The sequence below is a fragment of the Hemicordylus capensis genome, chromosome 3 (assembly GCF_027244095.1).
Source record: "Hemicordylus capensis ecotype Gifberg chromosome 3, rHemCap1.1.pri, whole genome shotgun sequence".
NCBI lineage: Eukaryota > Metazoa > Chordata > Lepidosauria > Squamata > Cordylidae > Hemicordylus > Hemicordylus capensis.
In genome coordinates this window covers 126299410-126322679 of record NC_069659.1, presented here as the reverse complement: position 1 = coordinate 126322679, position 23270 = coordinate 126299410, and the positions used below count along the sequence as shown (strand labels likewise).

General features: G+C 42.4%; 1 protein-coding gene across 7 annotated transcripts in view; it reads right to left on the bottom strand.

Annotated features, from left to right (window-relative positions):
• The window catches only part of LOC128350287 (E3 SUMO-protein ligase ZBED1-like), a 256967-nt gene that overhangs the window by 79800 nt on the left and 153897 nt on the right, over nucleotides 1-23270 (bottom strand). For all 7 annotated transcript variants that reach the window (XM_053308329.1, XM_053308327.1, XM_053308324.1 and 4 more), the window contains one exon: nucleotides 2344-2445. In XM_053308329.1, the coding sequence (XP_053164304.1) occupies nucleotides 2344-2445 (102 nt within the window). The remainder of the gene's footprint in view (nucleotides 1-2343; nucleotides 2446-23270) is intronic.

Sequence of the window (23270 nt, the reverse complement as noted above, 5' to 3'; positions counted from 1 at the left end):
TGAGGGTGGAAATCTGGGTTATCCAAACAAGAGGCAATCAAATGGATATAACAATTAAATAGAGTGGTTGCCAAAGTACATCCCTGTTTCGCCCCTTTATAGGTGGGAATCATTTTCGAGAGAAGCCCCTGTGGGTTGCACCTCACTCTTAAAGCAGTGTTTGTATAAAGCTTCTGAATGACGAAAAGCAGACATTTATCAATAGATGACTTTTAAAATTTTTCTCAAAATTGAGTCAAAGGCAAATTTAAAATCCAGGAAGGCCACATATAAAGCAGAGTTGGACCTGCTGATATACTTGTCTATTGTTCTTTGAGAGTGTAAACAGGCATGTGGATAGAGGTGATCTAGTTGACATAGTATACTTGGACTTCCAAAAAACGTATGACAAAATACCTCATCAAAGGCTCTTAAGTCAACTAAGCAGTCATGGGATAAAGGGACAGGTTCGTGTGTAGACTGGTAAGGTTGAAGGACAGGAAACAAAGGGTAGGAATAAATGGACAGTTTTCACTATGGAGAGAAATAGGAAGTGGGTTCCCTAGGGATCTGTACTGGGACCAGTGCTCTTTAATTTGTTAATAAATTATCTAGAGGTTGGGGTAAGCAGCAAAGTGGCCAAATTTTGCAGATGACACTAAACTGTTTAGAGCATATTATGCCTATTTTGAAAGAGCTACACTAGCTGCCAATTTGTTTCCGTGAGCAATTGAAGACGCCTTATAAAGCCCTTCCTGGATACCTGAAAGACTGCCTGCTCCCAAGGGTTTCTGTTCACCCAACAAAAAGTGGCCTTTGCTTTGTTTGTGAGAGAGGCTAAACTGTTGTGCATGAGGCTAAACAGGGCCTTCTCTGTTGTTGCCACCAGGCTCTGGCATTCTCTCCCAGTGAATGTCTGCTCCTTGACATCTGTGGCATCTAAAGATCTTTTTATTTGTTCAGTCAGGCTTTTATCCCTTAGGGGCTGCCTGATCCCTCAGCTCTCCTGCTTCTGTTTGACTTCTTTGTGGTGTTTGCTTTTTGGTGTGTTATGGTTTTTGCTGTTTAACTGATTTTAAGGTTTTAAAGAGTTCATTGCAGTAGTCCAACCTGGAGGCTGCCAGCTGGTGTACCACTACTTTCAGGTCATTCTCCTCAAGAAATGGGCAGAGTTGTCGAATCAGTCACAGCAGGTAAAATGCACTCCTAGTACAGCCTCAACCGGAGACACCAAGGTTTGACCTGGGTCCAAGAGCACTCCTAAACTATGAACCTGTTCTTTTGGGGGGAGTGTAACCTCATCCAGAACAGGAAATTCTATCCCATCTTGCAGATCATGACCCCCAACAATGAGCACCTCTGTCTTGCTTGGATTCAGCTTCAATTTATTATTCCTCATCCAGCCCATTACTGCCTGTAAGCAGGCATTTAAGGGGCTAATGCCATTGCCTGATATTGATGACAAGGAGAAATAGATTTGAGTGTCATCAGCATATTGATAATACCCATCACCTAATGCTCTGATGACCTCACCCAGCAGTTTCATGTAGATGTAGGTTGGAGACTATTATGATTCATAATTTGATAATACTGTGTCATGAACCCATATTTAGTCTTCTTTTTTCTAAATTAAATATGTCCCAAATTCTTTAGCCATTTCACGTAGAAAAGGTGCTCCACTTCTTGAACATTGTTTTCATTGTTCTTTCCTGTATCTTTTCTACTGCTAAGTTATTTTTTTGAGCTGGGCAGTCAGAACTATACACAGTGGCTGACATGATGTGAGTCTCAACAGGCAGGAGGATATTGCTGCGCTACTGCTGTGGCCACGGAAGCAGCAGTGCCACTGGGGAAGATGCCGTTCACATTACCCATGTTACCATAGTTTCTCCCAATGGCAAAGGAGAAATGACAATAATACTGGTAGCACAACTGGCATCCTTTCCAGTGGGACTGCTGCTTTTGTGTCACAGTAATGGTGCCACAACACCCTCTCGCCCCCCTTGAGACTGTACATTATGTCAGCCAAAATTCCAAGTGTGGTCACATTGTAGAGTTATAGAAAAACATTTTTAAACTCACTACTTTACTTTCAATCTCTTTCCTAATAATTCCCAACACTGAATTTGTATTTTTCACTACAAGTTGATGCATGCATGATTCCCTTAGGAAAAATTATGAATGGACAACATTTTAAGATTCAAATTACAACTGCTAAAAGAATTCCGCCATGAATCAGTAATGCAAGTTAATAAAGAACACAGACATATATTCTTTGCTTCAATAACAGAATACAATATAGAGCACTGTCACAGAGTACAATATATGAAAATTCATATAAAAACTTTTTTTCAATGCACTCACCGTTATTGATCAGGATATGGAGTGGGCAATTCTTTGCTTTAAACGCTTCAACAAATTGATGTATGGACTTCATGGAAGCCAAATCACAGTATAAAAACTCCACTGAAAAAAGAGAAAAAATAAACAGTGTCAAATTAACAGAAACCATTTGTGCTCTACTTTGTTTGTGCTCTATTTGGATAGAAGTCTTGCATGGTTCTTCTTTAGTGGTGCCTTTCTTTCTTTTTTCCTTTCTTTCTTTCTGGTCAGTTTTGGCCACTTAAACCATATACCTCAGTAGTCTTAATTAATTTAAGCAGAAACCAAATCTGGGGACTTCATAGTCCTACAGCTAGAGTACTTCACTTATCAAGCCCGCTCCTCACACCTTAGAAATGAGCACAAGTGTACACAAATTCAGCATTTATTAAGGGGGAAAACACCATGCTGAGCTTGTTATTCCAGGAAGAGAAACAGCATATTTATGGGAGATACACAAAGTAAATTCCAGAAGGAAGAAGTGAAATGAAATACATCAAGAATACTGGTCTGGTTATATGATTAAAGTGGTCTAGAAGGAATTGACTTTTTTTTTTAAAAAAAGGCTAATATAGTAGGAGTGTTTGGAAATGTTTTCTAACTCTCAGCTAGATGGAGGCAATCACTTAAATATGAAAACAGAAAATATTTGCAAGAAAAAACATTTATATATAGCATATGCTTACAAATTTATTTTGGAGAGCCTGGCAACATATGCTACTCGTTCAGCTGCAGATCAACATGCAACAGCATTGTTGCTTAACTGAGGGCCAGTTCAGATGATAGTTTTAAATGTGGGATGAGTATATCTGCAGTTATTTATACCCACTTGGAAAACAAATTCAGATGGTCAAACCAATGTGGGTAGAGCGTATTGTTCCAATTATGTGTTTAGAATCTCACTGTACCTTTCTTTCACAGATGTAGGCCTATCACTACTTTATCTCTATGGTTCCCAGGCTTCCTTTGTTGTATTTCCTGTTTCAAACATAGCACCTTCCCATAAACAGAAGTACAAAAAATGATAGAGTCGTGCACAGTGATCAGCTGTTGAGATGCAATTGTTTTCCAAGGCAGAACTGAGAGCTTTGGCTCCTTTGTCTTCTATGGAGACATGCTTACCTACCTGCCTGCTTGATGTACACAAATTAAATTGATATGTTTGGTGAACTTAGAGTGCACCCTGTAGAATCCAGAGCAAAGGGTTATGGCATGCAAGGACAAGGCAATGGAGTAGAATCAGGAATATCATTAATGGCCCACCCAGAGGCATCTGGTAGGCCACTGTGTGAAACAGGATTCTGGATAGGCCTTGGGCCTGATCCAGCAGGGCTGCTCTTATGTTCTTTAATGGTTTAATAAAATTGACATTATTTACAGAGAGGCAAGTGCAGACTGCTTTCGATGCACTTGCTGCTAGTTGTTTGCTAGCCCAGCCTCTACCCAGGACCAGACTAAAGGTAATTAAAGCACCATTCAAAAGCTGGCCTGGATCAAGGAATGAGTTAACCGAAAACACCACATCCCTCCTTTCCCCCCAATAAAAGACCTGTCCCAACAAAATACTAACAAAATTTGGAACACTAAATTACACACATAAAACAAGAACACAGATCAAAAGTTGGTCCACAGATTCATGACTAGCTACTACTATGTAGTATAGTCCTGCAAACAGCTTGGAGCTCAACAATTGATCTTTTGTGGGTAATGGGAATGGCAATGCTTGGGATCACATGGGGCTGCAGACACTTGAAGATCAGGAGAGCTGGATGGGATGACATTGTCACTGCTAAAAAAAAGTATGCTGTGCCAGTGAATAAAAGAAGCACTCAAAATGGTTGCCACTCCACTCTTTCAGGCAGAGCTAAGGGACTATAAGTAGATAAGATGGCTGCTGCACTCAAAAGCAGGTTCTTACAAAAAGCTTGTGTTACACAGTCTGTTATCTCTTTGAAAAAAAATTCTGAATTATAAGTGAGGGGGAGACGGAAATGCCTGATTAGAAAAATGGTGTGTCTTTGTTTTTGTCCCTTGCCTTCCTTTTTCTTGCTGTGTGTCTTGCAGGCCTTTTCCTCTCTCTTTTGCTTTTTGTTATTGAGAAGGGAGTTTTGTTTGTTGGTTGGTTTATAGAAGGGTTCTTAGCCGCTCTCATCACCAGTGTAGAATCCAGAGGAAAGAGTTGTGGTACACAAGGACAAGGCAGTGAAGTAGAATCAGGAATATTAATGAACATGATGTCAATGAACATTCAGCATTTTCCTTTTGACGTAAGACTCTAATCTGTGTTGGATGATCCTGAGCATTATTTTGCTAGCATGTGAAATTAAGGATATTGTGCGATGGTTTGCACAATCTGTTAAGTCTCATTTCTTTGGTATGGGTATGTAGATTGACCTCTTCCAATCTGTTGGCCACTGTGTTGTTCTCCAAATTTGCTGGCATAGTTTGGTCAGAGCCTTGACTAAGTCTTATTCTGTTGCTTGCCATATTTCTGTAGCTATTCCATCAATTTCTGTAGCCTTCCCACTTGGTAATGACTGGAGTGCTGATCTAACTTCATCTTCCTGTACTAGAGGTTCTTTCAAGTAGGGAATATCTTCTAGAGAATCCTGGATGTTGACATCCCTTCTAAACAGATTTTCAGTATACTCCTTCCATCTCTGTTTGCTCTTCTCTGAATCAGTTACTATCTGTCCTTTGGCATCCCTTAACATACCAGTTCAAAGTTGGAACCACCTTCTGAGTTCAGAGATCTTTTGGAAAACTTTCCTTGTTCTTCTGTGTATTTCCACCCTCAAGGTCTTTACAGATGTCGTTGTAGTACTGCTCCTTGTCTCTTCTAACAGCTTTCCGAAATTTCCTATTAAGTTCCTTCCTGAGGTCTTTATCTTTCTTGACTTTGGCTTCTCTCCTCTTCTTGGCCATTTACACCATCAGTTCTGACATCCATTTTGCTTTCCCCCCTGTTTCTTGGTCTTTGGCAGTCTCTTTTCACATTCATCCCTAACAACTTCTTTTTCATTCCAGAGTTCCTCTGGTTCCCTCTCAATGAGATTCAGAACTCCTTGAAAATGGTGGGTACATTCTCAAGACTATATTGTGGAAGCTGGATAGCTTTATTTTTCCACTTTAGCTTGACTTGGAACTTGCACATGAGCAGTTTGTAATCTGTTCCAAAATCGGCCCCTGGCCACGTCTTTGCTGATAACGATAAAGACCTCAGGAAGGAACTTAATAGGAAATTTCAGAGAGCTGTTAGAAGAGACAAGGAGCAGTATTACAACATCATCTCTAAAGATCTTGAGGGTGGAAATACGCGGGGGGGGGAGTTTTCCAGAAGATCTCTGAACTCAGAAAGAGGTTCCAACCTCAAATTGGTATGTTAAGGGATGCCAAAGGACAGATAGTAACTGATTCAGAGAAGAACTGAGAACTTTGCTGTTAGAACTTTCCACCTCCTTGCACCAATAATGTAATCAATTTGATTTCTGTGTACTCTATCTGATGATGTCCATGTGTATAGGCGCCACTTTGGTAGTTTGAAGAATGTGTTAGCAATGAAGTGATCACTGGCTTGGCAGAAACTAATAAGTCATTTTCCTGCTTAATATCTGTTTCCTAGGTCATACAGTCCGTCTGTGTTTTCCTCCTTATCATTTCTAGCTTTGGCATTCCAGTCTCCAACCACTAGCAGCACATCTTACTTGCATGTTCTGTCAATTTTAGACTGGACTTGATCATAAAATTCATCAACTTCCTCTTCCTTCTGCATCAGTCACTGGGGCATAGACTTGAAGAACTGTCATGTGAAAGGGTTGTCCATGAAATCTAATTGATATTAGTCGGTCACTGACTGCATTGTACCCAAGTACTGTCATTGCTATATCCTACCTGACTATGAAAGCAATACCGTTCCTTCTTTGGTTTTCGTGTCCTGAGTAGTAAACGGTATGATTTTCTGACTGAAAGTGACCCATTCCAGTCCATTTTAATTCACTTATGCCCAAGATGTCAATCTGTAGTTGATTCATGTCATCTTTCACTGTGTCGAGCTTACCCATATTCATGCTTCTTACATTCCACATTCCCATTATAATCCTGTCTTTGCAGCTTCGGAGTTTCTTTTCCCACATGGCAACATCAGCCCCTAGACGTCCAAAGGCTTTAGCCTAACTGCTTCATAAACACCATCAGTACTCTGAGAGATCCTCAGCTCTTCCTCAGTAGCATGTTGGATACCATCTGACCTGAGGGGCCCATCATCCAGCACTACATCAACAATCATTCTACTTTGTCAATCCATGTGCTTTTCTTGGTAAAATACAGAAGTGGTTTACCATTGCCTTCTCCCACGCAGTATGAAATGATGCCTTTGTCACTGTCACTGAAGTGATCATCTGCCTCCAGCACCTTCCTATATCGCTGCTGCCCAATTTAGATGCCTGCTTTCTTTAGCTGGGCAGCTGGGATGACCTTCGTGCTTTGGATGACCCTACTGAGAGTATATCTCCCGGCATACTTTGCTCATCCCTCCAGGAACACCCCCGACCTGCCACAATAAGGCAGCATAAGAGGACTTGGGTGGGGGGCAAGAGAAATAGCATGAGCTAATCTTCTCCACAGTAACTCAAGATAAGTGCAACAACTCCCCACCCCACTGTCAACAGCTACTCAGCTGGCAAACGGACAGAAGGATTTGTTAAAACTCATGAACTTTATTTTGCACCTGAAAGAACCATCTCCTGTCCAGATAAAGCATTAAGCTCAGACATTCAACCTTCACACAAGCATTTTCCAGCCTTTTGTTCAGTGGATTTAGAGCCAGGTTGATCAGTTTATGCAACCATGAGTCTCTTTGTTCAGTCTAAGGTTCAGCCCCTCCAGCCACCCTGTGTGACTTATGCATGGCCCCAGGGCATGAATTTGCCTAATTGTACCTCAGATCCAAACACATGCACTCAGAACCTGTATTGGAATCTGTCCTGGAACCTGCTTCGGGACCTGCAGAGTGGTCTGCCTGGATTTACACCATACTGTTTCTCAAGCTTGTAAGTGCTAGCTCTGCCCTTTTTCTTTCCTGCCTTTCTTCTGCCTTTCCCCTGCAAGGAGACCTGCTCAGCTAGGTAAGCATAGTTAGAGTGGCTAGCCAGCACTCTGGAGCAGTTCTATTAACACTGTTGAACTTGGATTTAATACCATCAAATCCTGGGGCATTACCAGTTTTCATTTCACCTATTAATTTTTCCACCTCCAGTACCGTAACTGGTGACCATCCCGGAACAGAGCTAAAGTCCAACTTCCCAGAAGCTGAAGGGAACTCCCCGAGATTATAAAGATCACTAAAATGAGTCACCCAGTCATTCATAGGTACTGCACAGCTGGCATTGAGAGAGTGGGTGCGCCACTGTGCATTCACTAAGCACCAAAATTTAGAGTCATTGGCACCTTTAGCTGCCTCAAAGAGGTCCACAGAGATCTCAGGACCAGTGCTTTCTTTTCCTTTAGAAGGCCTTTATACTTCCTCTTCTCAGCCAGCAGGTTGGCCTTTGATGTCATCCTAAGATCCTGCTGAGCAGCTCTAAAAGCTACAACCAGGTCCTTTCTAGCCACTTGGCAATCATGGTCGAACCACTCTCTGGACCTGGGTTTAAGAGAGGAGCTCCCTAAGCTGCCCTGATGAAAATGCTCCTGGATACGTTGTATCAGATGGTGATAATTATCTAAAACTCCAGAGCCTCCAGCTTCATCTAAAAGCTTTCCCCGGCTACACCTCATCTCCTTTGAATTTAATAGGATATGAGTCAAAGCAGCCCATCTAGAGTTCCAGTTCACCTGAATCCTGCCCAGAGTTGGAGTACAATTGGTGCGGGAACACTCCCAAGATTGAATGCTCCTAGAAGGGATCTTAATCCTTAACAAAACAGGAAAATGATCACTGTCGGGGTATGGAAGTACTGATAACTGCTCCACATATGGTACCAAATCACGGGAAGAAAGCCAATAGTCAATGGTGGAGAGACCCCGGCCTGCCCAAAAAGTAAATTCTGCAGCTTTTCCTTGATTAATTTTAAAATTTTATTGATCATTTGTTTGTGGATATTCATCTATATATTTAAATATTTCATTTCCTTATTGTATTTTTCTATGCTATGAGATGTTTTGTTTATGTTATGTTATGCTGACCTTGGGTCGCAAATAAATTTTTTTTAAAAAAAGAACTTGGACAAGTCACCAGTTCAATCAGTGATTTTATAAGTGTCAACATCTTTCAACCTGGCCTGCTTCAGATGGTGGTGAGAGAGAAAATGAAGAGGAAGAAGTAAAAAGAAAAACCATAATGAATATTACCCTGAGTTCTTTGGAGGAAGGGCAGACACAAACATGATAAACAAATCAAAATGTCAAAAAATACCCAAAACAGTTTAAGGTGAGTGCTTACAATTTTCACTCATGTTCTATAAAGTGTGGAAATTGCAAATTTTGGTGGTCACCTTATCTTCTGCACCATGTAAAGACCTTGCATAATTCTGTTTATTCTACTGGCTTTACAATTAGGTTCTCCATGCATCCACACTTTGCCTCTTGCAGCTCAACATTTGCATCCTCTTATAATGAGGATGCAAAGACTAATAATTCAAGAAATAATGTTGTTCCCCGCCCCCACCAAAACCCCCACAAAAATATGTATTTTCTGAACTTGAATTTTTGGATACATTGACAAGGGCAAGAAAACAGAAGAAAGGTATATTACCCTTGGACAAATATATGTCACTTATATGTGAAGAAAGAGCTTCTTAGAGGACTGTTTTCCAACTGATGTATCCTGATCATTTCTCAACAGAATTGCACCAAGATTGAATAGCTCCTGGCACTTGTCACCTAGGTGCTCTGTGCCAAGTTTCAGGCAGACTGAACAGATGGTTTGGATTTTGTGGCCAATTGAATGTTCAAGGCTTATAATAGTGGAATGCAGGTTTTTTGGGACCTCATCTTAATTATACAGGAGAACTACAATCCTAAGCATATTTACAAAAATATAAATTGTTAGGTGTAATCCAACCACATCAAAGGACTTATGTTGCACTGAATTCAATAGGACAGTTCAGAATGTGCTTAAACCCCACCAAGCTGAAACAAACAAGACCTAAACATGCTTCACTGTGCCTGAATCATGCCAGTGACCTCCATGAGACATACTTCTGACTGAGTAAACATGCTTAAGATCTGGCTGTTAGACAGTGATCAAGTCTAATTTAGCCATCATAGAAAGAACCAAATAGACAGAATGTCTTATACTTTCCCCCTACAAATATGGTAAGAAAGGATGATACAAGACTTTTGTATATATAATCGTTCTGGGCAAAGAAAGCAAGAGAAACAACAGAATACAAACAAATTCAATACCTCTCCAATTTAGACCTAATTGCAGTATAAGCATTTAGTCAAATTTATGCCTAACAGTTTCAATTTATCCACCCATTAGTCTTCAAAATTGCTACTAATGGCAATTTCACTTATGCCCCAACTTGGTTAGCATAATGGACTTTCAAATAAAATTTATCTTTTGCTTTGTTATGCAACTATTTTTCCCCCAAAGAAAAACTAAACAGAAAACATTTGAAGCTAAAAATGAAAACCCTAGCAATACATGCTGGCAGATCATCCTGTGCTCTAAATTAAATTCCATTCAGAGTGTCAGTCTTTCACACAGACATGAATACATGCAGTAACAGATGTACCTACTGTATATATATTTTTTCTTCTGTGCTGATATGCTTTTGTCATTCTTACTGAAGACATGCTCCATGAAAGTAATGCAACTGCATCTTTGTCAAATATTGGGAAGCACACAAGAAGTCTGTTACCATGAGCAGCCTAATCCAGGCTAGGGCAGCCCAGCCTGGGTTAGGCTGCTCATCTGCAGTGCCAATCCTGGTGACAGATAGTCTCTGTTTGAAAACCTCCAGCAAAGGAAATCCCATCTCTGTACAAGGCAGACCATTCCATTTTTGAACAGCTCTTACAGTTAGGAAATTCTTCCTAATGCCTAGCCTGAATCTGCTTCCTTGTAATTTCAACCCATTGGTTTTAGTCCTGCCCTTGTGATTACTACTTGTGATCTGGATGCTTAAGTCTCTGTAAATACGTCACCCACAGCCCCTGCACAGGGCAACCTTCTTGTCAGTGACAACAGTGGAATTGACAAAATTGAGAGGAGAAAGGTACCAGTAAGTACCTTAAGATACATTAAGTACCAGTAAGATGTTTAATATGCTGGTGTTTGTGCAGTGGTTTAGAAGGGAGGATGCAAATCTCTCCTGGAGATTGTGCCTCTAAATGATCCAAGGCACCCAAACACATTGCAGCTAATACATCTGTTTTTCTATCTACGTCCACTCACCCACCCACCTGTTGTGACTAGCAGAATTTTAATTTTGTCAGTATATTGGACCAACCCCATTGTTTTCCATTCCATTGCTGGCAATGACAGACAACTGCTCTATGTGCAAGCTATGTGAGCCCTATTTGGCAGTGATCTTGAGCACAACATACAATGTGTGAAAATGTCCACATATTTTATTATATACAGTGCTGAACAAGAGGAATAAGGCTATGTCTTTATTACGTACATTATTTTCCATAGATTAGACAGGCATCTTCATTGTAAAATCCATTCTGTGCTGCATATTTGCTCTACATCTATTTGAAGAAAATTCAGGATTGGGTAGCATGCTGATATTGCAAGTAAGAACCATGGGGTTCCTAGTTATGGACTGCAGGCCTGGAGAGCAAAGAAATTACTGCATCCAGAACCAGTCTACAGATCAGGAAAGGCCATTTTCTGAGGTATCCTTACAGGTTGTTGGAGCTTCAGAGTACAGAGATAGCTGCCATTTTAAAAAATATATCCCCTGCCACATGAAGACAATGCAGCATCACTTCCTGCTACATGGAGCTATTTCCACCCTTTCCCCTGGAACAGAAGGGCAGAAACAGCTTCAGGAAGTACAAGTGGCACCTGTCTTTCTGAAGCAAAGGAAAAAATTAAGAGGAAAAATCAGCACATAAGGCTTACTATTCCAACTCACATTATATAAAAGGAGTGCTGAGGTGAGTGTCTGGCTTATTTTTGCTTAACAGCCCATGAAGCCACAAAGCAACCAGGTCAACATAAGTATATTGCCTCCTACTTCATGACTGGAGTAGGGGGCATGATTGAAGTAGTGGACTTCCCTCTTTAAAAGGGAATCCCTTTTAAACACAGCCATAACTTTCTGTCATGCAAACATAAATAATTGCCCTTATACAGAGTCAGACCATTAGTCCATCTAAGTCACTATTGTTCACAATGACTGACAACTGTATTTCAGACAGCGGTCTTTCACAGCCCTACCTAGAGATGTAAGAGATAGAACTTGGGCCCTTATGCATGCAAAGCAGGTACTCTACCAATGTGCTATGGCCTTTTCAAATCAGTTTCTCACCCTCTTCATTTCAGAGTTTTATGGCAATGACAAATTTTTAAGGAGACTGCTTGCTGAGTAGTTAAAAAACAAAGTTTTCCAGGACTATTTGAATGCTTTCTGTTTCAAAGGAAAAGGAATGAAATTGGGGTTGTCAGCAGTGTTCCACCTAACAGAGATTCCCAAATATTGTTGACTACAGTTCCCGGAATCCCCAACAGCAATGGCTTTTGCTTGGGGGTTCAGGGAGTTGTAGTCAACAACATCTGGGAATCTCTGTTAGAGGGGACACTGGTGACCAGCTATTCCAGCAAAAACACCATCTTCCACTTACACCTACTAATCCATTTCAAATCCATGAACAGTTTAAACACTGACTAAGACTGAGGTGAGTTATCGGTGGGAGAAACCCACATTAAAGTGGAGGAGAGAAGTCAGTTCAAGTTAAACATACACCGACATTCCACCTCACATATAGTTTAAATTACTTGGTAAAATGTTTCACTACAAAAGCTGTGAAATAAAGACAGAATCCACTAACCTTCAACCTTTTCCACTGTAAATCTTTGCCCACATATAATAAGAGAGTAGTGTCTTCAAACTGCATTACTTGTAGCTTATCCAACTCACCACTAAAGCAGCACATCATTATAACAAAATCCTTAGACAGATTCCTGGCTTAGTGATATTTCCAGAGTACTCATTCTATAAAGGCTGAACCAAAGAGCAAGTATTCCACACCCAGAGCTGTTCAACCATTGCTCTAGTTTACCACATTCCTACCAGTTTGTAAGGTTTTAAATAAGCTGTGCTCTGAAAAAATGCTGCACAGGACAATCAAGTTTCGCCTCAGGTAGAATAAATGCATGCATAAAGAGTATGGACACACACACACACACCAGTCCAAGAGACCTGCTGCTTATGGAAGACATGAGAAATAATTTACTCTATTCTTCAGTTCCAGAAGTCCAGAAAGAGTCCTGTATGATACCTCAGTGCAACAACAACAAAAGTGGCTCAGAGTTATAAGGAGGAATCTTCTTGTATGGTGGAGACTCAAGAATCCTACCCTTCCTTGCATGTTGTGGGAACTCCCTTCATTTAAACCATATAAGTTTGTTTTGCTAAATGTGTTTCTTGCCTGGGAGGTTGAGGGATAGGGCAAAGATGCAACAATGGAGGGAAAAATATGATACCGCACACACGTTTTATTTTCCAGCACACAGAACAACTTTACTTAGACAAGCAGGAACCTTTCTTTGCTTTCCACTGACTTCCAATCATTTCTATTCCGCCTTCTATTTGGCATAGGGAAGGGTTTACATACATACAAATTCACCGCTCATTGACTGTGACATCCTGATGACTTGCCATCATGGATTTACTCAGACAGAATTTTTTTCATCCAATGTCAACTCAAATGCTTTTCATGGAGCCAATTCACACATTCAGCTGTGAGTCATCAAGTGCTGAATAATTAAACTAAAAGAAAAAACTGATGTAAATGCATGCATGAACAGGTCCTTAACTCTTGCGTCTTCTACTTCATTCTTCCTTTCTGCTGCCCCCATGTTATGGTTTAAGAGTGTGCACAACAAGAACAACAAGAAATATTTATATACCATTTTAACAAAAGTGCCCAAAGCGTTTTACCCCTCCTAGGACCTCAAAATGGAGGAGAGGGGAGATCTCCTGTTAGTCCCCTGCTAACTGAGCAGAGGCACTTTTTAAAAATGGTGATTCTCTTTATTTAGCAGGGGAGAGCAACCGGCCCTATCCATCCCCAGCACAGCATCCCTCCAGTGGCTGTTGCTAATGTGTATCTTACATTTCTTTTTTAGATTGTGAGCCCTTTGGGGACAAGGAGCCATTTTTATTTATTTAATATCTATGTAAACTGCTTTGAAAACGTGTTTTTTTTTAAAAAGTGATATCTATCTATCTATATATTTAATTCTCCTGGGTGCGCCTTAGAATGTGCGTCCCGGCGCCCAGCTGATTGGCTGGGCGGTGGAGGCGCCTGATAGGCTGAGGCGCACCCAGGAGGATGCTGACCAGCAGTGGCCAAGCCATCCCGGGGAAGGGGGAGGAGGCAGTGGCAGGAAAGCCCGGCCTGGTCGCCGGAAGCAGGAAAGGGGATGAATGGGAAACGAGTGGCAGGGTGCAGCCGACTCGGTACCCATTGGAGGCCGGGGCAGGAGGGAAACGGGCGGAGGGACTTCCCTTTTTTGGCCACCCGCCACCCGGTAAGGAGGGCCTGTGGCAGCAGTGAGGTCCGGCTGACAATGGCCACCCACCGCCAGATAAGGTAAAATGCTCAGTGAGGGGAGGAAGGGTGGGCAGGAAGGAAGGAGGGAGTGGAAGGGAGGACAAGAGAGTGGGGCAGGAGGGAGGGGGAGGAGGGGCAGGAGGGAGGGGGAGGAGGGGCAGGAGGTAGGGAGAGAGAGTGGGGCAGGAGGAAGGGGGAGGAGAGACAGGAAGAAGGGGCAGGAGGGAGGGGCAGGAGGAAGAGGGAGGGGTAGGTGAAAGTGGGGCAGGAGGGAGAAGGGCAAGAGTGGGACAGGAGAGGGGAAGGAGGATGAGAGAGTGGGGTGGGAGGGGGAGGGAGAGAGGGCAAGAGGAGTGGGGCGGGAGAGAGAGGGAGGGAGGGTGAGAGAGAATGGGGTGGGAAGAAGGGGAGGAAGGGTGAGAGTGGGGCAGGAGAGAGGGTGAAAGAGAGTGGGGCAGGAGGGCGGGCAGGAGAGAGTGGGGCAGGAGGGGGAAGGAGAGTGAGAGAGTGGGGTGGGAGAGGAAGGGAGGGCAAGAGAGAGTTGGGTGGGAGGGGGAGGGAGGGAGGGCAAGAGAGTGGGGCAGGATGGAGTGGGGGAACAGCCAACCCCAAAGAGCACACAGATGCTCTGTGTGGGTCGGCTAGTATATAATTATTGTGTATTGTATCTAATGCCACCCAGATCCTCCACCTCCCAAGATCTTGGTCCCTTAGCCCCAGTCCTCACTGGGAGCAAAGGCTGTCTCTTTGCCCATGTCCTGCTCTTCCCCACTTCTATCTAACTCTGCACTAAATATACTTGTGTAGTCTCATAAGAAATTCAGCATCTCTCACAAAGTGTCTTAGTGTTGCAAGGCCTTGTGCAGCCTGACACAACCCTGCATTCCTACAGCTGAAACATGGGCCTGAACACCAGCAATGACACTGTCAGTCACTCTAGCTGTCACACCTTCTCCTTTGTTGCCTATTCATAGTTATAGGCCGGGAGGATTGTCGGTTATGGGTACTGCCCTGAGCCCTTGAACAGCCCTGTCTTCAGGTCCTGGTGGCTCAGGGCACAGACATTTCTCAATAATAAGTCCTTGCTTACATGAAAAAAGTATGATCCAATATAGGCACTGAAATATGTACTGTAGCTATAATGTTGCATGTGATGGACTTTGGTAAGAAGGGTGTCTGCTCTAGAGTGACAAATTGTGGCAATATGGCAAGTTTCTAAAAGTATAGCATACTTTATGGAGAGAGTCCTTCTTGAAGATTTGGTATGGTGCACCTTGGCCACTCCTGCTCTCTGTACTGGCATCCCCTTAAATTTCACAATCGTATGCTGCAGATTTTTGTTTTTATTGACCAGTTACTTAGGAATGTTTGAGTATTTTTGATGTATTAAAGTTCATTTCCAAGTGCTTTATATTGACATGTAACACTGAAACATTTACAAATGCTTGAAACATTTGCAAATTGCAAACATTTGCAAATTGAAACATTTGCAAATGTACCTGAGAATCTCCATAGTTCTATAACTGCAAATGCATTTAAAACAAATATAGCAGTTATTACATAATGAAACATAAATAAGGTGAAGATGTTTAAGTCATTTTTGCCCCCAGGAAGCCTTGGACATTATTTCAAGTACCTGCAACAATGTGCTGAATAGGGATGTGCACGAATTTATTTTTTTCTATTTGATTTGTATCCAAATCTTATCACCAATTTGTTTGGGGTCCGAATCTCCCCCCTGAATCACCCCAGATTTGATTTGTACCCAAATTTTCTGAATCTGGATCGATTCAGGGCAAAAAAAGGGGGTTCTGGGGGCAAAGGAGTGGGTTGGGTTGTGCCCAATAGGTGGAAGCTACCACCCAAATTTCAAAAAAATTGGGCAAAGCGGTGATTTTCAAAAGACTTTTGAAGTTCACACGTCTTTAAGCTTTTCCCCATAGGGAACAGTGAGGATTTCATCAGCCTTAGTTATAACTCCCCAGGGGATTGGGCACCAGGGTGGCCCAGAGTGGGTTGTGGTGGGTGGTAGTGCCCAATGGGTGCAAGGAAGCTACCATCCATATTTCAAAGAAATTGGGCAAAGGGGTGTTATTTATTTATTTATTTATTTATGAAGTTGGCATGTCTGGACCTATCCACCCCCAGCACAGTACCTCCAGTGCCTGTTGCTGTTGTCTATCTTATGTTTCTCTTTAGATTGTGAGCCCTTCGGGGAAAGGGATCCATCTTATTTATTTATTATTTCTCTGTGTAAACTGCCCTGAGCTATTTTTTGAAGGGCGGTATAGAAATCGAGTTATTGATGATGATGATGATGATGATGATGTCTTTGGAACAGATTCGGGGCAGAAAAGGGGTTTGGGGGCAGAAGAACGGGTCAAGTGGTAGTGCCCCAATGGGTGCCTGCTACCACCCAGATTTCAAATAAATTGGTGAAAGGGGTAATTTTTTTGCTGGTTTGCATGTCTTTAAGCTTTCCCCCATAGGGAATAATGGGGAATTTCAGCAGCCCCATAACTCTACTTTGGGGACACCAGGGTGGCTCAGAGCAGGTTGTGGTGTTGTGCACATAGGGTGCCAACCACCTCCAAAACAACAAATCTATGGGGCACTGGGCTTCGTTGTTTTCAATGTCTGAGGTGTTCATCTGAGGGTAGATTCTCTGGTAGGAAATGAGAGAATGGTCCGAATCTCTGAATTTTTCAGGTCTGAATCTGGGGTGATTTATTTTGTCCCTGAATCTGGGCAACTGAGCAGAGGGGTGATTTGTTCTGTCTACAGATCACCTGAATCAAACAGATTCGGTACAAATTGTTTTGTACCCGAATTGATTCACATATCTCTAGTGCTGAACACTACATGCAAGCATGGGAAAACTAAGGATGTATTTACCTTCTTTTGAAGGGAAGTGATAAGCTAGTGTCCAGCAACATTATCCATTATTAATGTTGCTGAAGGCAGAAACACAGAAAAATGTAAGGCAGGAACATACAAAAATGATAACCCACTTCAAAACTACTTTGCATGATCTGAAGAGAATCCTGTTAATCCAGATAGATTTGCAAGTTACTGTCATAGGCTACTGTCTGATTTTATAAAGGAAATGTAGATAAGCAAATTCCATAACATGAAGATCTGAGATATGTTTAATTCTTTAACACTGACTCTCCCATAATACAAGAACATTGCTTAAAAAAACAAAACAAAAAAACAACCATACAAGACACATATATAACTTGTACTGAAAGTTGCCTAGTTTGCAGTTACAGACAGAATCTAGTATAATTTTAGACAAAGAAAAAGGGACAACATATGTGAGCACTATAAGATATTCCCTGTAGGGGATGAGGCAGCTCTTGGAAGAGAAGGTTCCAAGTTCCCTCCCAGGCATGTCCAGATAGGGCTGAAAGTGTTGGGGATGGAGTTCCAGTGCATCAACCTTTTGCACCAACTATCCTAATGACCACCAGGGGCACTGGGAGTAGATGTAGTTAGTGAGGGTCTCCTTACCTGTCCCTGCTCTATGACCCCTGCCTTGACTCTACAGGTATTTCCTGTGGGAGTCAGTCCACTTCCTTTCCTCTTGGAGCGTAGATGAAAACATATCTCTCTCTTCCCCCCACATATCCATTATGTAGCCTTTCGACAGGGCTAGGTCTTTACTATCCAGAATGTACTTCACCAATAAACCTATTTAGTTTAGATTGTACTACAATCTCCATGCGTGTTCTTTAGATGACTGCAGCAACAGAACTCTGCACTCTACTCTGTAAGTGGAGTGGGTGGATTCCTTTGTTGGCACTTTGAAAGACAAATTCCAGTAGAGAGAGACTCCTGCCTGCAACTTTGGAGAAGCCACTGCCAGTCGATGTAGACAATACTGAGCCAGATGAACCAATGGTCTGACTCAGTGTAAGGTGGTTTCCTATGTCTTGATGCGGGGGGGGGGGGCTTTTAGGATGGGGTCACACACTGTTCCGCTGATGTATGTTACCAGCTGAGGTTATTCTGCCTGCTCCCAGAAGGCTCCCTGGTTGCAACTGCATTTCCAGGCTTGGGGATTGCACTTTTGCTATGCTCAGGAGCAGTCTATGTTATACATGGAGACAAGTTGCTTAGTTGGCAGTGGACTGGTCACCCCTAGATTTGGCTACAGGCCCCACAAATTAGAAGGGGGATTAGATACACACTCCCTCTCTGTGAGGAGGCCCTGGCAGACTCCAGAACTGGCTACTGGAAGTGTCTGGCATTCGGGATAATTTCAGCCTTGGAATAAAATCTAAACTCCCCTCTTCCTCTCGCAAAGAGAGATAAGACCTGTTGTTAATGAAGCAATCAGGCCAGGAAGGGAAGGCAGAAAAGACAAATAAGACAAGTGCAACATAAGAACATAAGAACAGCCCTGCTGGATCAGGCCCATGGCCCATCTAGTCCAGCATCCTGTTTTACACAGTGGCCCACCAGATGTCACTGGATGCCTAAAGGCAGGAGTTGAGGGAATGCTCTCCCTCCTGCTGTTACTCCCCTGCAACTGGTACTTAGAGGCATCCTGCCTTGAGGCTAGAGGTGGCCTATAGCCCTCTAACTACAGTAGTAGCCGATGATAGACCTCTCCTCCATGAAGTTATCCAAACCCCACTTAAAGCCATCCAGGTTGTTGGCTGTCACCACATCTTGGGGCAGAAAACTCCACAAATTGATTATGTGTTGTGTGAAAAAGTACTTCCGTTTGTCGGTCCTAAATTTCCTGGCAATCAATTTCATGGGATGACCCTTGGTTCTAGCGTTATGTGAGAGGGAGAAGAATTTCTCTCTATCCGCTTTCTCCACACCATGCATGATTTTATAGACCGCTATCATGCTTCCCTGCAGTCATCTTTTTTCTAAACTAAATAGCCCCAGGTGTTGTGGCCTTGCCTCATAAGAAAGGTGCTCTAGGCCCCTGATCATCTTGGTTGCCCTCTTCTGCACCTTTTCCAGTTCTACAATATCCTTTTTTAGATGTGGTGACCAGAATTGTACGCAGTACTCCAGCTGTGGCCGCACCATAGTTTTATATAAGAGCCTTATAATATTAGCAATTTTATTTTCAATCCCCTTCCTAATGATCCCTAGCATGGAATTGGCCTTTTTCACAGCTGGCACACATTGAGTGGAGACTTTCAGCAAGCTGTTCACCATGACCCCAAGATCCCTCTCCTGGTCAGTCACCAACAGCTCAGATCCCATCAGTGTATACTTCTAGTTGGGGTTTTTTATCCCAATGTGCATCACTTTACACTTGCCAACGTTGAACCTCATTTGCCATTGTGGTGCCCACTCCCGCAGTTTGGAGAGATCCTTTTGGAACTCCTCACAATCCATTTTGGATTTCACTACCCAAAAGAGTTTGGTATCATCTGCAAATTTGGCCACCTCGCTGCTTACCCCTACTTCTAGATCATTTATGAATAACTTTAAAAGCATCGGTCTGAGTACAGCTCCCTGGGGGACCCCACTTCTTACTTCCCTCCATTGTGAAAACTCTCCATTTATATCTACTCTCTGTTTCCTGTCTTTCAACCAGTTAGCAATCTGCACATGTACTTGTCCCCTTATCCCCTTACAGTTAAATTTTCTGAAGAGTCTTTGATGAGGAACTTTGTCGACAGCTTTTTGGAAGTTCAGGTATACTATGTCAACTGGATCACTTTGATCCACACACTTGTTGACACTCTCAAAGAACTCCAAAAGGTTTGTGAGGCAAGATTTACCTTTGCAGAAGCTATGCTGGTTCTCTCCCAGCAGGGCCTGTTCTTCTATGTGCTTTACAACTTTATCCTTGAGGATGCTTTTCATCAATTTGCCTGGAACGGACGTTAAGCTAACCAGCCTGTAATTTCCCAGATCGCCCCTGGATCCCTTCTTGAAAATCGGTGTCACACTTGCTACTTTCCAGTACATCAGTACTTTCCAGTACAATCCGGTACAGAGCCTGATTGCAGGGATAAGTTATATATTTTAGCAAGGAGGTCGGCAATTTCACATTTGAGTTCTTTGTGGACTCGTGGATGGATGCCATTTGGCCCTGGCGATTTGCTAGTTTTCAGTTTTTCCAGACAGTTTAGAACATCTTCTCTTGTCACTTCTATATGACTCAGTTCTTTAGCCTTCATCCCTGAAAAGCCTGGCTCAGGAACAGGTATATGCTCAGTATCCTCTGCCATGAAGACAGGTGCAAAGAAATAATTTAGCTTCTCTGCAACCTCCATATCCTCCTTAATAATCCATTTCACTCCCTCATTGTCTAATGGTTCAACTGCCTCCCTGGCAAGTTTCCTGCACCTGATGTATTTAAAGAAGTTTTTGTTATTCCCCTTGATGCTTTTAGCTTAATGTTCCTCAAACTCTCTTTTTGCCTGCCTTATTGTCACCTTAGCAATAGCAATAGCACTTACATTTATATACCGCTCTATAGCTGGAAGCTCTCTAAGCGGTTTACAATGATTTAGCATATTGCCCCCCAACATTCTGGGTACTCATTTTACCGACCTCGGAAGGATGGAAGGCTGAGTCAACCTTGAGCCCCTGGTCAGGAACGAACTTGTAACCTTCTGGTTACAGGGCGGCAGTTTTACCACTGCGCCACCAGGGGCTCTATCTCTAAATGCAGGACCTTGCATTTCTTTTGCCAGAGTTTGTGTTCCTTTCTGTTCTGGAAGTGCAACTGCAGCCTCCATTACAATAGGGATGAGTTGGTGATGTAACTTTGAAGAGCTGCCCATTTAAACGCTGGGTAGAATTATTGGGAAGCCCTTCCCAGCAAGGGTATTCTTTAAAAGCATCTGCACATTCCAGTTGTCCTCACAATCATCCTTGAATGCCATAGGCGATTCACAAACATTCCTATCCAGGAAGGACTAAGACAAAATGCATTCCACAAAAGGCTGTCTGTGCTCCCCTATTCAGCAGAGCAGGACAAAAGAAATGTGCCCTCAAGGCACGTTTTGGGATACAAGTATCCCTAAGTCTATGACCCAGTGTGCTTGCTTGTGGGACTTGTGTGCTTCCACCTGGGACTCCCACTGCATAACACCTCAGTGTTCCCTTATGCCTCTCACTCTGAACCCTGTAAGACTGCAACAAGTGACTCCAGAAGACCACTTTTGTGTTCCTATCCAGGACAGGTGATATACCCTCTTGCCCAGCTTCTTCAGGTCTGAACCTTTCCCTTTCTCTTATTTCTGAAATCCTGCCCCTCTATCTTAAAGTATCTCTCTAGCTGCCTGAGAATTTATACATAATTTGCAACTTTAAGCTAAATGTGCCTTACAATAGCCAATCACCCTCGAGGCAGTTTCATTAACATGTACTTGTAGCTTAATCCATGGAGTCAAAGTTTAAGTGGGGCCCTGCCAGTGTTCTCTCTAGTTTGTTTTCATCTGTGTGTGGAATGAGTTTTGTTCTGGGCGGCAGTATCAAGGCAATGTGTGCACATGTGCAGTCAAAGTGGGGCCTTCCAGATTCAACCTGAGCGCGATCTAAAATTAACTGAGCGAACATCAAAAAACTTGTGAGCACATGCGCACCCCAGAGGAAACACTGGGCCCTGCCAACGTGGTTAGGAGCTTCAGACAAATCCTTACCATTTGGATTACTTGCCACTCACAAAATCAGATATCACAGCAGCAGTCACACTACCATACAAATCAGCCTTTAATTAGGACTAGCTGCAGCTCACTCTCAAGTGTGCATTCAGGGCATGGTGGAGATACAATGCATGCAAAGGCCCAAAAGACTGCTGTTGACGATGTGTGCACAGGATTACTTTAATTTAAAAAGCAAAATCTGGAGTGCTACTTCAAATACTTATCTTACAATTCTGGTTTAATCTTATTTAGACGTTTAAAACAAATGTTTCATGCACAAAGGTATTCAGAGGATAACTTGTGAAATGTCCTTTGCTTAACTGACCTGATAAGCACATCATGACAAAATCTAAGAATCTGGATCCTGATCACCATCATCATCAGAATTTTATTGCATATGGCTAAAAGCCTTTACAAAACAAGTCTAAAACAGGAGAAGAATAATTTCTTAGAATAAAATATAAAGATAGAAACATTCAGTTTAACAAGTCGCCTTTACAATTTACAGAAATATCCTCCAAGAATGCAGCACGAATGGATTTGGCAACTTTTGCAAATATGGCAGTTTGATATGTGACATATGGATCATCATCAGTCAGTAATCAACAGATTTTTCTTATCATAAACTGAGTACAATATATGACCTAGAAATCTCTGTCAAATCCTGATAAATGGGGCATAACAGCAGATAGTGTTCTGTATCTTCAACTTCATTGGCACCACAAAGACAAAATCGTAATTTCAAAAAAAATCTGCTATTGCCTTCCATCTAAAAAAGCAGTAGATATAGTCTGGAACTGAAGTTCTGTGAATGCAGTTCTTAGAGGAACAAGAGAGAGACCTTGGAGATAATAATCACTGGCATGATTATCCTTAAACAAAGAGTACCATTAGAAAAGTTTGTAGATGCAATTAATTCTATATCCTGACTACAATCTAGCCCATAGAGCCAGTCCCTTAGCATTCTTTTATATCCCAGAATATTAAAAGAATCTTGAGATAGACGTTTAAAATGTAACAACACCAGACAGGATTTCGCCCATCCATCTCTCTTATTTGCTCAGTAAAACACAGCTTGGGGAGACAGTACTCTGGCATCTCCAAGAGTTTCTTAAAGTACAAAAAAGCTGGCTTCAAGGATCCAGCTTCCACTGCGGGTTAGCTGGTTTCTGTTCTAAAAAAGGCAGCTGGTGTCCCAAGGGGTACAGGCAAGATGCTCCACAAAAACTAATTTTGGCAGACCTCAAGTTCCTGCAAGACTTTTGCCCCCCAATTTCAATGCCATATAACATGTGAGCAACAACCTTCCCAACAGTAAGAATATATGCCTTAGAAAGGCAGGTTGTCTCTTGTGAGATAGGTAGGTCTCACCATGCATGCAGTCTTGCAGGCAAGAGACATGTGTCCAGCTCTCACTGCGGATACTATGGAACTATGCAGCACTTCCTAGGATGCCCTCTCTGCAGGCTGTGCAACAATGTTACTACTACAACAAATACAACCTGCATTGTGTTAAGTCTAATGGCTTCCATCCAGTGTCTACCT